Consider the following 20,265-nt stretch of genomic DNA (forward strand, 5'->3'; position numbering starts at 1 on the left):
CACAAGAGAGTGTCAGTGAGACTGCTTCATGTTGTTGCAAGACTCAGTTTGTCCTTTTGCATCGCTGAGTAGTATTCCATCACAGGACCACACCACAATTGGTTTATCCAGCCACCAGTTGATGGACAGGTGGGGAGTTTCCAGATTAGGGCTCTTATGAATAAACCCGCAGCGAATATAGCGCTACTAAGAATTTTTGCCAACGAGAAGAGAAAAGGTTGTCACTGGGGAAGCTGGGTGAAAGGCAAGCAGACTCTCTGATCTATTACTGCCCCTTTCTGTGAATCCACAGTTCACCATAAGAAGTTAAAAAGGGTAGGGGGAAGGGCGCCTGGGTGGCGCAGTCGGTTAAGCGTCCGACTTCAGCTCAGGTCACGATCTCGAGGTCCGTGAGTTCGAGCCCCGCGTCAGGCTCTGGGCTGATGGCTCAGAGCCTGGAGCCTGTTTCCGATTCTGTGTCTCCCTCTCTCTCTGCCCCTCCCCCGTTCATGCTCTGTCTCTCTCTGTCCCAAAAATAAATAAACGTTGAAAAAAATATATATGTATAAAAAAAAAAAAGGGTAGGGGGAGCTGGACCTGGAGAGGACAGGTGGGAGGGGCTCCCATCCTTCCCGGGCCCCTTCTTACTTGCCTGCCCTGCCCCGTGCAGCCCCCACCCTGTCTAGACAGAACGGGGGAGAGCGGTCCCCGGCCCCTTCTCGCTGACCTCACCACCTGCTGGCATCTGTACAGGCTCGCCAGGCCAGGCGGGAGCTGAGCGGGCTTCAGACCTGCAGCCCCAGCCCTGAGCCCTACTGGTCCCTCTCCCCTGGGGTGGGGACCAGCGGGGGGGGGGGGGATGCGGAAAACCAGCTGTTATGTTCTTGTCAAGCCCCAGCTCGTGGAGCGGGGAGGCCCCCGCCGGCCGCCCTTGCAGTGAGGAGGCCAGGACGCAAAGGAGGGCCCTCTCCGCAGGGGCGCGTTCACTGCAGACGTGCCTGGGCCTGTGCTGGGCACACGCACGTGTGGCTTACACTCATCCCACTGACCTGCTCGGGCCCCTGGGCCCCCTTCGTCTCCTCCAAACGCCAAGCTGTCTCTCTGACATCACGGCCTTTGCACATGCTGGTCTCTCTGCCTGGATGCTGTTCCCCCACCTCTCTTCACCTGCTTGACCCCCGTTCATTTTCAACAGCACCTCCTCCAGGACGCCCTCGATCACAACCCCCCGTTTATTTCCTTCACAGCAGTTATTACAGTTTGAGAACCATTTATTTGTTGACTTGATTTTGGTTTCTTTCCCTGGCCAAACGAAAAACACCATGAAGACAGGGATGATACTTATTTCGTTCATCTTAGTGACCATCCAGGGCCTTGTCCTCTGTAAGCAACAACCAACATTTGTTGAATGAGTCGACTCAGGCCAGGTCCTTCTTTCTTCAAGGGAAGTGGTACCCAGATATCATGCTTTCTAATTTGAGGTCACGTTACACATGACTATACCCACCTTACAGATGGTGAAATGAAGGCTCAGAAAAGAAAAGGGGCTTCCTGTGGGCACTGAGTCAGCGAAGGGCAGAGCTGGGCACTAAACCCATGCCTGACTCCATGCATGCATGCTACCCCTCCAAATGGTGTGACAGGCCCATCAGGGGTCACCCAGCACCGGCAGGGCCACAGGGGCGCTTCCCAGGCTCCAGGAGGGAAGAAGAGGGGTGGTTGGGTGGACAGCCAAGGAGCCTGGCCCGTCTTCTCTGGTTCTGAGCCTTCCGGCTGGCTGGCCGTCACCCCCACAAAGCAGGAAAAATGGGCTTCTGGGAGAGTGGGAGGCACGAGATGGGACACAGGCAGGACTCCCAGTGGCGAGACGGTGAGGCTCTCCCAGGCACCCCTCTTGGTGTGGGGCTGAGGACCAGCCTCCCCTGCCCAGCTCCAGGCTGGGCCCAGCTGGAGGCCACCGGCCCTGCTGATTCCATCACCTCTGACCAAGGGCACAGGGAGGCCCTGTGGCCCTGCCATGCTCTCAGGCGAGTTAGGAGATGCTGTTGCAAATGCGCAGCGGGGAGCGAATTACCTCAACATCTGTTTCCCTCACGGATATTAATTATCCTTCATTTGTCAACCCTACAAGGCGCTAATGGAGTAATAATGCGAAGCACTGGGAGCAGCCGCTCCTAGGGAGGGAGCACCAGCCGCAGCCCACCCCTCCCGCCCCCAGACGCGAGGCGAGGCCTGGACCAGCCCTCCCCAGGCAGTCTGCTCTGCGCCCCCCCCCCCCCCCAACCCTGTCGCCTCTTCTGCCAGCAGAACAGAGGCCTCTCAGAGAGGAGGAGGGAGTCCGGGAGCACTGCCAGGGTGCTGGGAGGCCGGGTCTGACCCCAGCAAGCCACCAGCACCCAGGCTCTTGGGCTGGATTCATCGTGCCTTTGGTGGACATTTGGCAAGAACGCACTCTGAGCTGGGTGCTGGGGTCACAGCTGGGAAGCAGCCAGACCCCAGCAATGCTGCACGGGCTCCCCGAGAGCCCAGACCCCACACCGAACCCCGCACCTCAGGAAGAGTGCCACATGAGACACGGCTCTCTCCGGCCCTGGTGTCTACCCTTTTAAGCACCATCTGGAGAAGGCAAATAATAAAAACCATAACAGCAGTAAGAGTCGGGCTCGCAGCCAGTGTTTACAGAGCACTTGATCACTATGAGGCGATGTGCTAAAAGCTTCATGCATCATTTTTGAGCCTCGCGATAACCCCGTGAGGTAGGCCCTGCCAGGATACCCATTGCATGGGTCAGGAAACTGAGGCTCAGAGAGGTAAGGTGATTTGCCCAAGGCCATCTAGCTGGTGACAGAGACCAGGCCTTAACCACATCTCTGGTGAGCCTCCCGTGACCAGTACACCACAGGTCTACCTTTTCACCCTTTCCTACCTCCTTCCCTAGGTCCCCAGCCTTCCTTGTCTTGAGGGAGCCCGGCCCATCCTCAGAGGTATATCTTATGGGAGGGGGTCCACCATCCTGCTCCAGCTTCTTGGGGGCGGAGGAAGCAGCCTGTTGGATTTCCTCATTCACAAACTGGGCAGAAAACCCTATGGCTCAGCCCTCCAGCGACACTGGAGAGGCCAGGAGGAGAGGAGACCCCCGCACGGCAGCCTGGCTGTAAATCATAATCACCTCAGCACAAGCATCGACAGGCCTTAGCAGTGCAATTAAGCACCTAATTATGCTGAAAGAGACAAGGCGAGTCCATGCCATGACCAGGCTCAGCCTCCTCCCTGCTCACCCATGGCCCAGGCCTTTCTGGGCCTGGCAGGGGCACCCCTGGGCCCTCAGGGCTGGGATCTTTCTCCAGAGCCACACCGGGAAGAATGAAAGGTGCTGATATGTGTCCATGGTGCCAGACCTCTCCTACCTGCAGCCTCCTGGCTGAGCCTGAGAGTGACAGGGTGGCCCCGGGAAGGTGCTGGGGTGGGGATGGGGCGTCAGATGGTCCCTACCCCACGCCAGGGCCTGCTCTGAGCTCTGCCACTCCTGTGCCGCTTTCATCAGCCCCTTGGCTTGTTCAGAATCCAACCCGGTCTCTCCGAATCTCGACCCCAGAAGGCCTCACCTGCTCCAGCCAGACCCTCCCACGTCATCACTGCCTTTGCTCCTTCTGCACTCTGGCACAGTCAATCCCAGAATCCCACCGACCTTCGCTCTGAACATCACTGGGCCCCTCCCCTTCTCTCCAGAGTCCAGCCCCCTTGCACTGGCCAGGGTCCCAGCTTCTCTCACCTGGTCATCATCCCAGCCTCCTCCCAGGTCTCCCCGAAGCCACGGTGGCCCCTCCTAATCTGTTCTCCATGACAGCCAGACAGATCTTTACACAATGTCCCCAACTCAGGGCCCTTCCATCCATGGCTCCTGGCAGTACTTGCCCAGGCCCCTTGGGGTCTCATCCCCACCTGCCCCTTGGCCACACCAGCCGCCTGCAGTCCTCCAACCTACACACCCAGCCAAGATCCCCGCTCCTAGTCATCAACACCTCTATACTTCAGTGCTTACTTCAAATAGCACCCCCTCCAGGAAGCCCTCCAGAACCTCCAGACTAGGCCAAGTCCTCTGTTACTGGCTCAGACCCCTCCCAGGCAGCTGTCCTCATTTTGATGGTCACAGTTGTAATTTTATTTTTCTCACGTGTGATGATTGGATTCACATCCATCTCCCACACTGGCCTGGGAGCACCCGAGGACAGGGATTGGGTGTGTGTGACCGTGCATCTTCGAGGCCCCCACCGCTCTACGGATGTTTCGGGCATTCCTGAGATGAATGGAGTGATTCTGGCTCCACGTGAATCTGGCCTCCCTGGAGGACCTCAGGACTTAATGCCCTTATGTATATTGTGGATCACTGCAGGGATTTAAGATAGAAACGTCTACGGCAGAAAATAAAAATCGCAGTCAACCACGAGCCACCACTTGGCCTGTTAATTCTTTGGGAAGGAGGCAGACGTCGTGCACTGCTCCAGCTGTTCCAGCCCTCCACCGGAAACACCCAGTGTCCACATGTGCACCACACCTGTGGAGCAGCTGGGTGGCTTTCGCAGGGGCTTGGCCCACCCGGCCGCTTGGTCTGACAAAGGCCACTGTCTTTCAACGCTTCATGGAGATTTCATGGAGACCCCAGAGACAGGCTGCAGTGGCTTCCTGAGGCCTCTTCAGGGCTGTCCCCTTTGAGTTAGGTCAAAAGAAAAACTTGCAGAACTTGAAAACCACCAATAAGAAAAAGAATTTGCCTGAGCCACAGAAATGAGGCCCTGAAGGTAAAACCCCCAGCATATGCAAGCTACCAAGGGAGATGTGTTTAGGCCAGGGGTCCTTCCCCAGGTCCCAAGTGAAATGAGATCATTGCTGGAAAGCAAAGCGCTCATCATGGTTCCTGGCATATGGCAGGCACTCTCTAAATGTTAGCTGCTTTATTATTATTACTGTTGTCTCACAGAGGCCTGTCCTCCTACATAACTGGCCTCCCTCCAAGATTCTCAGCTCTTTCGTCACCTCACCTGTCTCCTGCACGGGAGCTGGGCCCCCTTTCATGCTCCAGCCACCCCCCTGCATGCTGGGAATAGGGGTCTTAAGACCACAAATTCATGGGCAGTTTTAATCTAGCAAACCACACTCATTCACACAGCCAATCTCTAGGACTTCATACTATACAAAGTGTTTGGGCTCAGGGATGCCAGGTGTGGGCCCCACTGCGTCCTCAGCACAGTCGATCCTGAACCTTCCCGGGGTTACCATGGCAGCCCCAACAGGTCACCGAGCCCTCCGGCACCAGGCCCCTGGAAGCTGATGCCACTTCCTGCCCCAGAGCCTGAGACCCCACGGTGCCCACGCTGCCCAGCCAGCGCGTGATGCTATTTAGCTCCCACAGTGTTTTTCAAATTAGGTCCCCAAAGTTAAAAATCAGGAGCTGCCCCAGTTGGTTGAGTGCCTGACTTCGGCTCAGGTCATGACCTCCCAGTTTGTGAGTTCGAGCCCCGCGTCGGGCTCTGTGCTGACAGCTCGGAGCCTGGAGCCTGCTTCGGATTCTGTGTCTCCCTCTCTCTCTCTGCCCCTCCCCAGCTTGTGTTCTCTCTCTCTTTCTCTCAAAAATAAATAAACTTAAAAAAAAATAAAAAATAAAAACCAATTAACTTTTTAAAAAATCAGGAACTGCCCATCACAATCAGGACTTTTAGAAGGCACGGGGCTACCGGGCCGAGTTCCTGCCTGGCTCATTTGGCTGGTCCAGATACAGGGCCTGGGTTCTAGGCCCCGTGGCCCCACAGGAGCCACTCTGTGCCTTCATGTCACCTGTACATGTACAGGCAGGGATGCACATCATACTGGCCTGTCCGTGCACCAAAATCTGTGTCTGGGTTTATACCACCGTTGGCCTGGGTGTGTGTTTGTATATACCATTCAGTTATTTATTGGGCACCTACTATGTACCAGGCACTGTACTAGGCTCTGGGAATGTAACAAGTTCATCAGGCAGGCACAGCCCCAGCCCCGGGTGTTGGGGGGACAGCTATGAAACAAATACACACATGGGTGATTGCAGATGGAAATGTGGCCAGCAGGGAAAAGGGGTGCCAGCTGAGCCACAGGGTCAAGGGAGGCATCCTGAGCTGAGCTCTGAAGGAAGAGAGAGGCGTTTTCTGGGCAGAGGAACCGGCCCATGCAAAAGCCAGGAGGTGGGAAGAAACGGGAAGGCAGAAAAGCAGCCAGAGTTGGGAGGGGCAGGGGAGCCAGGTCAAGCAAGATGAGACAGCACAGGGGGTGAGAAGAGTGAGTCGAGCGGAGCCTTGAAGGCCATGGAGACAAGTCTGAGCCTCCTGGACTGCGGGGAACTAGGACGTGCATCTGTTCACAGGTGTAGGCTAACTCCGTGCCTGTGTATTTAGGAACTGTCGTGTGCGAGACGCTGTCTGTACAAGGAGGTAGTCTATGCCTCTCTGTGAGGTTCCTAACCAGACCCCCGGAGCCCCAGCTGGAACAGGAATCACAGGGGCTGGGGGTGGGGAGTGATTGCACAATCACGCTGAGCACATTTATGTAACTAATTAGCAGCTTCGCATTCCCCTCACGTGGGGCCTAGCAGCTACGAATTCTAATCCCCTAAGTCAATTAGATTATTCTTCCCTTTGCCTGAGACACTCCTTAAACCCCAAAATCACAACAGAAAGAGTTGCAGGTATATTAACATATACACAGGTCTCCACCTGCCCAGGCTTCCCTGGTGGGTGTCTGGGCAAGAAATGGGGCATTGCCTGTGGAGAGGGTGGGGGGCACGGGTGGAGGGGGGAGCTGGAGCTGTCCTAACCTGGAAGCGGCTTGAATTTCCAGACCCCAGCTGTGAAGGGCCCCGGGCAGACCGCGCAAATGTTGCTTTAAAGGCCCGTGTTCTCTCACATGCCCACCTCTTGTCAGAGTGGCTGCAGGACCCTCCTCCCTGGCCTCCCTGCCTCTGCTCTGCCATCTCCAATGTCCAGCATGGCACCCCCATGCCTGCTGGTGCCCACTCTTTACACTGTGACTTCTGCTGTGGGACAAGGCTCCTCAGCACATCTCTGTCTCATTGACCTTGGGATACAGAGCTCCCCCACAAACTCTTGAAAAGTGGTGTTAGAATCAATAGAAAAGAGTGAATTTGGAGGTCACTCCCCCCCCCCCCCTGCCCACATACACACTATATCCTTGTGGGCACCTACATTTCTAATGTTTCTAGTGGATTTATTAGTCTCCTGCCAGGCTGACCTGATGCCCCATGTACCAATCCAGCCGGGCCCCATGGTCACACATGTCCCTAGGCCTGTCCCCATCCTCAGCATGCTTTTCTCTTTCCCTTCCTTACTCAATCCTGCGTGCCTCTTCCAGGCCTGGCTGGGGATGTCCCTTCTCCACAAAAACTGTCACTCCCTGAGGGCCCTGGGTCCCCAGATGAGGCCCCAGCAGAGTCTGGAGACAAGGAGTTCAAGCCCCGAAGACAGGCAGCTCAACCACGTCATGACCACCAGCAAATCTTTGACCCCTCTAAGCCTCAGTTATCCTACCTGGAAAATGGGCAAATGCTCGGCCATTCCCTACGGAGTTGTAGCACTGATAAAATGAGTCCATGCGTAAGAAGGCATGGCCAGTCTTGAAATCTTTCGGCTGTAGTTCCCCCTGCCCCACCTCACCCCTGGGAACCAGGCTGACCCAAGTGACCATGACATGCCATCACAGACAGTCATGATGGGCTGAAAAAAGCCAGCTTAGTCTCATTAGACCCTGTTGGTTCCCCAAATAAAAAATGCTGCTGAGACAGACACAAAGTATCCAGGATGCACACAGCCTTGGCCCCGACAGGAGAGAATGCATCTTCTCTCCCCCTGTCATTTTTTGTGCCTGTCATTCAATGAACTTGAAAGATCTGCGTCTTTTAAAAAACAGAACGAGGCCATTTTTCCCCCTTTCTTTTTTTTCTTCTCCTCCATCTTCAAGCCCAAGCTCCCAGCTGAACTGGACCCTTTCTTTCTTTCTTTCTTTCTTTCTTTCTTTTTTTTTTAAATTACAGCTGTGTCCTCCATTAGAGCCCTTGCAAGAAGTCATTACCAAAACTCACACTTATTTTGGTGGCGTCCTTCCCTGTGTCTTCCTGCTGAGATGCTTTTAGCTGTGGGGAGGGAGCGGGAGGGGCGGAGAGAGCAGAGACAAGGCATTAGCATCATGGGGCAGGAGCAGGGGACAATAGCTAAGATTGTACCTACAGGGCAAGTGACACTCTAGGCTCTGGAGCGGGCATCCCTCAGCTCTGTGCTGCCTCGGGGTGGGGGTGAGTCAGAGCCAAGGAAGATAAAGAGGGGGTCTGTTAAACCGTGCTGTGCATTTAGATATGTGGGGATTTGGGGACCTGAGGGGTGGGTCAGCCTGCCTGGTATGGTCTGTTGGAATATCTGTCTCTCCACTTGTGTCTCTGTCTGTGGATGTGTTGGCATTTTCAGGTGTATCACACCCCGGGTCGTGTGTTTGTGGCAGATCCTGTCAGAGTCCTGCCCACATGCTATTCCCTGCAGGCTGACCCCAGATGCTTCCAATCGCAAATACCTGCAAATCTGTGGCCAGGAGCTTCCTCTGACTCCCCCCCCACCCCCACCCCACCCCTGCACCGAGACCTCTGAGCCCTGTGAGGCAGGCTGGAAGTGTTGAAGAGTTGACACAGAGTTCAATACGTATTTGTGAACATGTTAGAGGCGCGAACACGCGAGAATGTGCGCACACGCCCGTGTGTGCGCATGCAGGTCCGTAAACGTTTACGTGTTCGTATGTCGAATGGGTGGGCAGATAGGCACGTGTTGTATGTTATTTGCCTTGACCCAGCCGGAAGAATGGAAGCGTCTTAGGTTGGGTTCCCCCAGAAGCAGACCTTGAGACAAAGATTCAAGGGCAGTAAGCCCACCTGGGAGGGGATCCCGGGGAACCTGGATCGGTAGGGGAGTGGGTGGGTGAGACCACAAAGGGGAGGAAGTCAGTGGTGCGCCCCCGGCACCCCTGTGGGCAGCCGGAACCCACTCTCGCTGGGCACCTCAGGGACAGAACGCAGGGCTCTGCGGTTACCCCAGCTGCTGGCCAGGTTGCTGGGGGATGCGTCCTCCGGCTCCGTCAGTCATCGCTGGACTGCCTCGCTGGCCAGCAGGCTCTGTCGCCCAGAGAAAGCTCTCAGGCAGAGTTGGCGGGCTGGTGGCAGGTGCGTGCAAGGGCACACACAGCGTCTGCTCCGGTGAGTGCGTGCGCGGGGACCGGGTTGCCCGCCTTGCCCTGTAACCTCTGGCCTCAGTTTCCCCGCCTGTACACTGAAGGGAGGGGCCCTGCTCTTTGGAGGGGCCTTCTTGCGGCGGCCTTCCCCCGTGCTCAGCCTCGGTCTGCCTCCTGCTCTACCCCCCGGGGCCAGGGTTCGCCCAGCCTAGCTCAGGTGTCACCCCAGGGGCGGTACCTGGTTCGAGGCCCACGCCTGCTTGTCGGTCCAGTCCCTGTGGCTCCGCACGTACCACCACTGGATCTCCAACGAGTAGGAGGGGGAGCCACTGCCGCGGAAGGAGCAGGCCATCTCCACGTCCTCGCCCGTCCGTGCAGTCATGTCGTGCGGCGTCTCTGTGAACAGGGCTGTGTGGAGAAAGTGGGGAGGGGTGGCTGGGGCTCTGGAAAGAGCAGGGCCAGCGAGCACAGGGCTGGTGGGTCAGGGAGAGGTGGCAAGACTGGGAGCAGACGGGCGGCGAGCGCGAACGGCCTGGCTTCACGTGGGGCCCCTGGAGGAGCTCAGTGAGGCTGGGCAAGGGGTGTGCAACAGCAGCTGGCAGGACGCGGGGATGAAGGGGCCGGTCCAGGGCCCCGAATGCCCCACACCGGCTGGGTCTCTATCCCGGAGTCCGTGGAGGTCACGGGACGCCCACCCAGGTGAGGGATCAGAGAAGGGCCGGGTTAGAAGACATGAGCAAGGAGGCCTGGGAGGCAGCTGCTGTTTTTGTTAATTCTTCCAGAGTTTTCTAGTCACCCCCGCCAGTCTCCCTCCCGGGTTATTCGCAACCCCAGCACCACGGGCTTGTAAAACCAAGTCAGACCTAGCCAAACCCCTGCTTAGAACCCACCTGGCTCCCCACCGCACTAAGATAGAACCCACCAGGGTGGGGTTTAGGGCTCGCCGCCCCCCCCCCCCCGGTCTCCTCTCTGTCCTCTGAGCGTGCCTCACTCTCCCTTCACTTTTGCCCTGACTGTACCCAATGCCTGGAATGCTCTATCCTTGGTCTCTCTGCCCAACTGGCTCCTTCAAGTCGCTCAAAGCTCAAACTTGGTCCCTTCAGAGCGGCCTTCCTTGACCACCCGGGGTAGGATCCCACCTCACCCCAACCTCCTGCCCACGCGGTCACAGTCACATATGTGTCCACAGCAGGCACTGCGTGCCGAGCTCCTGGAGAACAGGGATGTGGAGCCCCCACCGGTTACGCTGCTCCCAGCACCTAGCAGGCGCTCTGCGCGTCCTTAATGGGTTGGACATTTTGCATCCTCTGACGGCCCCCAGGGTGCGGTGGGAGCCGCACCTGCCTCCTGTCCCTCCCAAGGCCCAGCTCCCCGTGAAAATCCCAGGGCAGGCAGCTCTCCTGACCCAGCAGGAGCCCTGCCCCCCCCCCGCCACCCCCACCACGCCGCGAGGTAAACGAGAAAACAAATGCCCATTTAATGTGGCCCGTGCCCCTCCCCACCATATGTTCTGTCTCTCCTCTCTCCAAACGAATATTGTCCTGAGATGTAATTAGGATTCTTTCCTCTTCTCAGGAGAGATCATCTAGCCCTGGAAAGACGCCTGGCAACAAGCAGGTCACCCGGGGAATGTGTGTCCGTCAGTCCTCCCACCTGGTGCCCACCTGGCTGCTGCAGCCTGCCGGGTACGCTCCTCCCCGGAGGCGATGTGCCACCACCCAGTGGTCCCTCCTGTATGTCCCCTTCCCTGTGCGGCTTGGGGCAGAAGGAAGAGGGCACCCTGGGCTGGGAGGTGGGGGTCCTGCTCGGGGTCACGTGCCTTAAGCCCCTCCCTCCCCAAGATGCCAAGGGCTTTGGGAGCATCAGGACTGACAAACACCTCCGCCAGGAAGCCCCTGCCTTGTCTGCCCTCCACGCAGGGTGTCCATGTGGAGCTTGACTCCAGGACCTGGGCTCAGATAAAGTCTTCAAGGTCCCTGATCCCCAAGGTCAAAGGTTTGTGAGATGCTTCCTGGAGGTTTCCCACATTCTATGAAGTTTGGGAGGGACTGGCCGCTGTTCCATAAACAAAGCCTGTTTAATAAGAATGAGTGTTCGGGGAGGCGCCTGGGTGGCTCACTCGGTTAAGCGTCTGACTCTTGATTTTGTCTCAGGTCTTGAGCTCCCGATTCGTGGGTTCGAGCCCCGCGGGAGGCTCTGCGCTGTCAGCTCAGAGCGTGGAGCCCCACTTCAGATTCTGCATCTCCCTCTCTTTCTCTGCCCCTCCCCTGCTTGTGCTCTCTCAAAAATAAACATTAAAAAAAATTTTTTTTAAATAAACTTAAAAAATATATATATGAAAAAAAAAAGGAGTATTTCAATTACTGTGCACGTGCCCAGTGAGGTGTGAGGTGTCTTCACGTGCATTGGGACTGTCCTTATTCCCACGGGGCAGGAGGCAAAACCAGGCTCGGCCCCTGTGGCCACCCCATCCTCCCCAACAATTATTTTCAACTTGTCAGCCACGGTTATCTTGGCAAAACACAGACCGATCCCGGTTTGTTCTTTCCTCAAAACTTTTCCACGGTGTCTCCTCACTGAGGGCAAGAGCCACAGCCTTTACCGTGAAAGACCAGGCCTTCCGTGTTTGGGCCCGTCCCCTCGGGTGCCAGCTTCTGCTTGGCCCCTGCTCATTCTGTTTCTGGCACAATGGCCTCCTTGCTGTTCTCTGAACATTCCAGTTGAGATCCTACCTCAGGACCTTTGCATTTGGTATTCCCTCTGCCTGTAGACTCCCACAGAGCTCCCAAGCTCCTCTGCTCCAGGACTCTGCTCTCCTCAACCCTGACCACCTCATTTAAATTGTGTCTCCCGCCCCAACCCGGCGCTTCGAATCACTCCTCCTTCCAACACATGATCGGTGCCTTCTGACAGACTTTCCGCAGTGAAGAAAATGTGCTATAGCTGAGCTAACCCAGAAACCACCAGCACTTGAAATGTGGCTAGTGCGAACGAGGAACTGAATTTTACATTTTATTTCATTTTAACTCATTTAAATTTAAACGTAAATAGCCACTTGTAGGTAATGGCTACTGTATTGGACAGCCCAGCTAATAAACTTATTTTATGTTTATTGTCTGCTTTCCCTGGCGGTGAGCACTGTGCCTGTCTCGTCCACGGATATATGGAGTCCCAGCTCCTAGAACAGTGCCCGGCACATAGTAGGTGCTCAATAATACTTTTTAAAAAATGCTTATTTAGGGGCGCCTGGGTGGCTCAGTCGGTTAAGCGGCCGACTTCGGCTCAGGTCATGATTTCGCGGTCCGTGAGTTCGAGCCCCGCGTCGGGCTCTGTGCTGACAGCTCAGAGCCTGGAGCCTGCTTCAGATTCTGTGTCTCCCTCTCTCTGACCCTCCCCCATTCATGCTCTGTCTCTCTCTGTCTCAAAAATAAATAAACGTTAAAAAAATATTTAAAATGCTTATTTATTTTTTGGATGGGGGGAGGGGCAGAGAGAGAGAGACACACACACACAGAATCCAAGGCATGCTCCAGGCTCTGAGCTGTCCGCACAGAGCCTGATGTAGGGCTCGAACCCATGAACCACGAGATCATGACCTGAGCTGAAGTCGGATGCCTGACTGAGCCACTCAGGTGCCCCTCAGTACATACTTCTTGAGTGAATGAAAGACCGGGTAATGGCGGAGCCAAGTGGTCCCCATCCTGAGAATCCTGGGCCAGGCCCAGCCTCCTCACCTCCCCTGATGACAACCTGCCAGCTCAAGCCGGATTGAAGGGGCCATCGTGGTGGCCCTGAGCCGTGAGGAGGGGCTGAGACGTAACCTCGGGGAGCCCCTGGCCCCTTGTCCTGGGACAGCTGGAGTTTGCCTTGACCCACACCCAGTATTCTTTGCAAGCTGGGAAGGAGGAGGGGTGGATCCAAAGCAGCCAGCAGTGGGACCCGGCTGCCTAAGAGTCAGTGAGATGACACAGCTGTGACCTCCTGCAGGTGCCACTGCTGAGCCACAGGAAGCAGACGTACTGGCCCCTTTCCCTCCTGCACATGGGGAAAGGGGGTCCACAGCTGCTAGGATCACAGACTAGGAAGGGCAGAGCCAGCCTCGAACCCCCGCCTGTGGGACTCCGCCACCACGCTTCTAATCCGCCTAGACGTGCGTGAGCGCAGGAAGCATGTCTGGCCGGCGGAGGAGAGATGGTTCGTGGGGGTCTCATTGGCAGGAAGGGCGGAGATGGGCTCTCCTTGGGCGGGGACTCCATGGGGGGGCAGACCTCCATCCACGATCGCTCAGCCTCCCCTGCCCACAGGCCCCGCCCACCCCCACCCCCCACCCCCCCATCCCCCCATCCCCCCATCCCCCCATCCCCCCATCCCCCCATACTGACTGAAAGCCTAATCCCAGCCCACCAGCTCTTTGTACTGATCCAGGAAGCAAGGCTCAGAGAGAGTGGTGTCTGGCCTGGGGTTACACAGCAGCCAGGGGACAGGAAGGTCAGGCCCTGAGTCCTTGACCAGGCCCCCTCACCCCCAAACAGTCTTGGGGGAAGACCCCGCCGCGCGGCCACCAGTCCCCTCCGCCATCCCAGTAATGGTCCTCTAGAGGGCGCTGTCCAGCAGAAACAGCGCATGCCCTGCTGCTGAGACAGGTACAGAATTTTTAATTTTCTAGGAGCCACATTTGAAAAGTTAAAAAAAAAAATTTTTTTTTGAGCAGATGAAATTAATTTTAATCATGTATTTTATTTAACCCAAGATAGGAAAAAAGTTATTTCAACATGTCATAGAAATTATTAATCTTTTACATTCCTTCTTGTGCTAAGTCTTGGCAATCCAGCATGTACTTTACACGATTACAATACATCTCAATTTAGACGAGCCACATTCCCGGTGCTCAGCTGTCACGTGTGTGGGATGTCCTGGCAGGTGGCCACCAAGTGGAGCCTGGATTGGAACCCAGGCCTGATTTCCAAGGCCATGTTCTTCCCAGAGTATGGAAATTCTCTTTGGTTGCAGAGGTCTTTCTTAAAAAGTAACAGTCTGGGGGCACCTGGGTGGCTCAGTCCGTTAAGCATCTGACTCTTGATTTCGGCTCAGGTCATGATCTCACGACTCATGAGGCAGAGCCCCACGTTGGGCTTTAAACTGACAGTGCGGAGCCTGCTTGGGATTCTCTCTCTCCCTCTCTCTCTGCCCCTCCCCTGCTTGTTCTCTCTCTCTCAAAAAAAAATCATAATCAATTAAACTTAAAAAAAAAAAAGTAGTCTAAAATGGGTTCTGCGGGACAGGCTGGGGAGGCATTTCAGCCAGCCTGAGGCAATCAGGGCAATCTTCCCAGAGGAGGTGTTATGCTCCCTACCCACCCCCCACCCTCCGCATCCACAGGTGGGGCAGGTGGTCCTGAGCCAGGAGTGGGGATGGGCTTTGGGTGGAAGGACGGATAGAAATCTGGCTCCCAGAACTCATAGAACCAGGTGAGTCATCTGTGGGTGCAGCCACCACCTCCTCCCCCATAGTGACTCTGGTCCCAGGGTCTCTCCGACCCCTCAGTCCCTTCCAGGACCTGTCTTCAGGTTTGGCTCCAACCTCAGTGGTGAAGGGGGCAATGTGTCTGCAAGACAAGTGGGGAAACCAAGGTTCTGAGCATTTGAGGGCATAATCTGAGTCTCCCTGGTCACGGGCAGCAACACGAAGGTCTGTCCCCAGACCTGCCCCAAGGAGCCCCTGAAGGAGAAGCAACGTGCAGGTGGGTGTCCGGAATGCGGAACTGGAACCAGGGATGGAGAACTGAGCCTGTTTCTGCCAACAGACTGGCTGTGGGACCTGGGGAACATCTCTCCCCTTCTCCGAGCCTCGGTTTGCTCCTTTGTGCCACGGGGGTCAGTCCTGGGGTCTGAGAACCCCACCAGCTCAGACAATCTGAGGGAGAAGGTGCCCTGGGCATTGGGAAGGGGAGAGGTCACTTCCACTTGGGGGAGGAGGCACGTGGCAGCCAGGCCGGAAGATGGGTGGATCCTGACAAGCAGAGGCCGGGGGTGGGGGGCGGGGCGGGGAAAGGAATGGCGTGGGCCAAGGCAAGGAAGAGAGAAAGAAATCCAGGGAGCTTTGTTGCTTTTTAAAAAGAATCCATATGATTTTTAAGCATCTACTCATGCCTAGCACTAGGCAGGCACTATCTCTAATACTCTCTCCTCTGCTCACCCCCGTTTGACAGATGAGGAAAGTGAGGCTCAAAAAGGGGCCAGGACTTGCCCACGGTTCACGCACAGCTGGGTGTTGAACCTGGGTCTGACCAGCAGTTGTGACGAAGACCCAGGGGCCCACCCGCCCCCATCAGGGTTTGGTTTGAACGAATCAGGAAAAGTTCAGCCACCAGGTTCCCTACGTCTGCATCCCACTTGGACACTTCCAGAGACGGGGAGCCCAGCTCCTCATACCCCCACTGCAGGTGGGCAGCTCTAATTGGCATAAGGTTCTTGCTTCCTAACCTGACTCCGTGAGAGAGGATACCGCGTGACGACAATGCGGTAACATGTCTAAGACACAGGGCACTTGCGTTGGGCCGGGCACGGTGCCATACTCATCTCGGACATTTGCTCATGCTCCTGCCATGCTGCCATGGGGGAATGTGATGCTTGTCATCCCCATCGTGCAGGTGGGGAAGCTGCGGCCCGGAGAGGTCAAGGACTTGCCTGCCCAAAGCCACAGAGAAAGCGTGAACATTTGAACCCGGTTCTAGAGCACTCGAGAGCGGAGCCCGTAACTTCTCGACCTTTCTCCTGCAGCCCCTCTTCCTAGTCCTCTCCCCCACCTCCTTCCCTCCAGGCACCCAGACCCCCTCTCGCCAGCTAGCACGCCTGCTGAGTTTGGGACAGAAAATCCATTTCTCCTCTCTGACTTCCTCCTGTCCTGAGCCCTCCCTCCCTGCTCGGGTAACGCCTCATGGCCAGTCCCCGGGGAGGCTGGAATAATTATAGATTTTTGAGAGGCTGCAATGGTGCTCTCCTGCCCCAGGGCCTGAGCAGGGCTGGGCTTGCCGGGCAGACAATTACAACGGGTGTCCACAAATTAGGATTCTGCAGGAGAAGGAGAAAGGGGCTGATTGAATGCAACCTCTTCTTCTTCCTGCTTTTAATTGGGGGAGCAATACAGTCATTAACCCTCAGCCCGCTTATCAGGGCATCGTCTGCAGGAAACAGCTCTGTGGCCCTGGCCCGGATCAGTGCGTTTGGTTTCCGGTAAAGGCAGAGGATCACCTGGAAGATCTTGTCTGCCCTTCAAGACCAGGGCCTGACCTCCTTCCTAACCTTCCAGGCCCTGGTTCAACACGTCTAGGGCTTGGCCTGCAGACCTGGGTTTGAATCCTGTTCCTTCTACTGTCCAGCTGTGTGACCGGGATAAGCCCCTTTACCTCTCTGAACCTCGGTTCTCTTTTTCAATTAAAAAAAATTTTTTTTAACATTTATTTATTATTGAGAAACAGAGAGAGACAGAGCATGAGCAGGGGAGGGGCCGAGAGAGAGGGAGACGCAGAATCTGAAGCAGGCTCCAGGCTCTGAGCTGTCAGCACGGAGTCCGACGCGGGGCTCGAACTCACGAACCAAACTGTGAGATCATGACCTGAGCCGAAGCCGGACGCTCAACCGGCTGAGCCGCCCAGGCGCCCCTGAACCTCAGTTCGTTATATGAAACGAGCAGAGAATGAGAGCGCAGGGGGGAGGACAACACAAGGCAACATGTGCCTCGTGTTTGTCCCATAGTAGGTGCTCCACAAACATCACTCCCTTCTCTCACGTTCTAGCTCAAAATTCTGTCACCTCTGGAAAGATTTAACAGACGCTCCTTGTATCTTCATCAGATTATGCAGTGAGTGCAGCATCTGTATTTCACTCATATCTGGGCCCCCGTGCAACCTCCCATCCATCAGTCCTGTACCTGCTTCTTCCTCAATTTGCTCCTCACGGCCCCCTACCAGCGACACACAGGCAGGCCTCGGGGGACATGTTCACCAAAGGCAGCCTCAGCCCGCTCTCCACCTCCCTCCATCTCCGAGGCCAGATCCCCCATTCCGGACCCTCTGGCCCCAAATCTCCTCTCTCCTTCTGCACAGCCCTCCTTGCCCTTTTAGTCTGCAGATCCCTGGTTTGAGGCTGCCTCCTCCAGGAAGCCCACAGGGACTGGACCCCAGGCCACCCATCAGTCTCTGCCAGAATGAGAGTCCCTTGAGGACCAGTAAAAGGATCAGCTCCTTGTCAGGGGAACCAAGGCAGAAATGGAGCTAGAGGGAGGCAAGGAGGGCAGGACGGAGAGAACCACTGTGGCCCCGAGGGTCCCCGCTCAGCCCATCTCTTGCTACGTCCTGCCGTGTCAGGGCCTGCTCGAAATCCTCCAGTGATGAATGGGTACACAAAATGTCGTCTCTCCATACAACGGAATATTATTCGGCCTTAAAGAGAAGGACATTCTGACACGGGCTCCAACATGGATGCCCCTGGAGGACATGATTTCGCTGAGCGAAATAAGCCAGGAGCCAAAGAACGAACAATGCATGATTCCACTTATAAGAGGCCCCTAGAGCGGTCAAACTAGAGACAGAAAGCAGAGGGGAGGCGGCCTGGGGCTGGGGGAGAGGAGAATGGGGGGGGGGAGGCGGTGCTTAGCGTTTTACGGGAGCAGAGTTTCAGCTGCAGAAAATGAGAACGTTCTGGAGATGGATGGCGGGGACTGCTGCCCAAAAATCGGGACGTATTTGTCGCCCCTGAACCGTACACGTAAAAAATGGCTAAAATGGTAAATCCGATGTTGTATAAATTTTATCACAGTTTTTTTTCAAGTCCTCCCGTGGCTTCTGGCCTGCCACAGCGGTTTTCACACAACGAGGATTTCCCTGGACTTGTGCCCAGAATGCTCCCCACCCCCACGCACGGGACCCCCCCCACCTCGTCCAAACCTTTGCGTCCGTGTCACCTCCTGCGTCTTCCCCACCCTGTCTGTCCCCTTTCCGCGACTTCGCGCTTTCTCCTAACCATTACACTAACATGCCGTCTCTTCCGCGTCTCATTCGCTGCCCCTCTCCCAACCTGAGTGTAAGCCCTTCAAAGGCTGGAGACTGGAGCCTGTTTTGTTTACTGTGGGATCCTGGCAGCCGCAATGATGCCAGACACACGGTAGGTGTTCAGTGAACGCTGGCTGCTGTCGCGCAAGACATATACGGTGGCTCTGCCAGAAGGCAGAGAAAGGATCCCATCCTCCTGGCTCAGGGCCACCCGGGAGCTCCAGGAAACCCTCACACTCGGGGTGCCCAATGGGACACTCAGGGTCGGAGGCAGCTTCTCGGGCTGGGCATCCGAAGTCCGCAGCAGTGGCTCTGTTGAGCCCCGGCCGTGGCCCCTCCTGCCTCTCCCTGTCACTTCTATGTGTCCCCCCTGGGCTGGAATCCCAGCTCACAGGTGGCCCTGTGCCTGGAGATGCCCTCCCTGCCCAGGCTGGAGCGGAAGTCCTCTTCGGGGCCCCTGATGGTCTCTGAGTCCTGTCATCGCCCCCACCGCAGCATGTCATGTGACAGATACTAAGGTGTCTGTGTCTCCCCCAGCCTGGGAGCTCCCCCAGCACACGGCCCCTGCACTGCCCAGCAGGGAGGAGGTGCTGTTAAGCGTGTGCCGAAAGGGCGAGTGAATGAATGAATGAATGAAGGTAGAAAGGTCAGACAGAAACCCAGAGGACTTAAGTTTGAAACCGTAAGGAAAAAAACAAAACAAAAACAAAGGAGACAGACATCTTTTGTTTATTGGGCACTTACTATGTGCCAGAATGGAGTTTCTGGGGGGGGACCGTGCCCACAAGAGCAGGGATAGGGACAGACAAATGGATAATGTGGACACAGCAACCTGGGAGGTCCTAGCTGGGCCCCAGTAGGCCGGGCCCCTCCCCGCCCTCCCTCCTTCTGGCCCTCACGACCACCGGCCGCCCAAGCCCGGCTTGGCCCACGCGGGTCCTGCCAAACTGACAGGCAGGCTGGAGGCTCCCTGAGAGGCCCCGTAAAGTTGGGATAGGAAGTGCGACCGAGAATGAGACGGGACAATAAATCAAGGCCAATGCCAGAAAGGGCTGTGGCTGCTTCGCGGGGGGCCCTCTGCACCCTTGCGGCCCGGGGACCAGCACCACAAGCCTGGGATCAAACACGGGATCATCTTTCCGACTGGAGGCCCACAACCCACCAGAAAGCTGATGTGTCTGACCCCACATAAATCCCTCGGAGCGGCCCTGCAGGTCAGGGATCATCGGCTCTTTCCTGCAGGTGGGAAAACTGAGGCTCACAGAGGTTTCCAGCAGCTCAGGGACTTTGAGGAGCTGGGATTCAGACTCAGGCCTTAGGAGCCAAGTCCAAACTCTCCCCCTGTCCTCTGCTGGTGCTGGTACGACAGTGATGAAGATAGGAAGTCGGGGTGTCCACGTGAGGGCCCCTGGAACTCCCCCCACCACTTACCTCCCTCCATACCTGAGCCTTTTCCAGCAACTTAAGAAACAAAGCTCAGAGAACCTGGGGGCCATCAGGCACCCCTCTAGGTGCCGCCTGTACACAGAAGCCTACTTCATCCTCCCAAGGACTTGATGAGCTGCTACTATTTATTGTCAGCCCCATTTCACAGAGGGAGGTATGAAGATTCAGAGAGGGAGTGTCAGTGCCTGAGGTCACACCGCATGAGGGAACAAAGCCAGACTTCAGTCCCAAGGCTGCTTGCAGAATTTGCCAACCAGAACCTGGGTCGTCGTCGTCACTCAGCTCCTTTCCCCTTCTGTCCTAAAAAGTGTGACTCTTTGGGGGCCGTTTCCGGACAGCCTGCTCTGTGCCCAGCTCAGCTGGTGGCCAGGACTGCAAGGGGTGTGTGGCACGGGGTCAGGAAGGCCCGTGGCCACCTTAACTCCCAGCTGGGAGGCCGAACAGGGGAAAGGCTGCAGAGGGAGTATTTAACGGAGCCCCAGCTCATCTGTGAATCTCACCTTGCTCCCGAAACCAGGAGATGTGACATGTCCATA

At 56.3% G+C, this 20,265-nt stretch overlaps 2 protein-coding genes across 5 annotated transcripts in view; one reads left to right on the forward strand and one right to left on the reverse strand.

The window, feature by feature from the left end:
• TTI1 (TELO2 interacting protein 1) overlaps positions 1–20,265 on the forward strand; it is a 94,665-nt gene that overhangs the window by 73,052 nt on the left and 1,348 nt on the right. The window lies entirely within an intron of this gene.
• VSTM2L (V-set and transmembrane domain containing 2 like) overlaps positions 1–20,265 on the reverse strand; it is a 37,966-nt gene that overhangs the window by 3,396 nt on the left and 14,305 nt on the right. Inside the window, exons 2-3 of the mRNA XM_047852075.1 lie at positions 9,473–9,642; positions 8,105–8,155 (exon numbers count right to left, since the gene is read on the reverse strand). Coding sequence (XP_047708031.1) covers positions 8,105–8,155; positions 9,473–9,642 — 221 coding nt within the window. The remainder of the gene's footprint in view (positions 1–8,104; positions 8,156–9,472; positions 9,643–20,265) is intronic.

The sequence above is a fragment of the Prionailurus viverrinus genome, chromosome A3, assembly GCF_022837055.1.
Source record: "Prionailurus viverrinus isolate Anna chromosome A3, UM_Priviv_1.0, whole genome shotgun sequence".
Classification (NCBI taxonomy): Eukaryota; Metazoa; Chordata; class Mammalia; order Carnivora; family Felidae; genus Prionailurus; species Prionailurus viverrinus.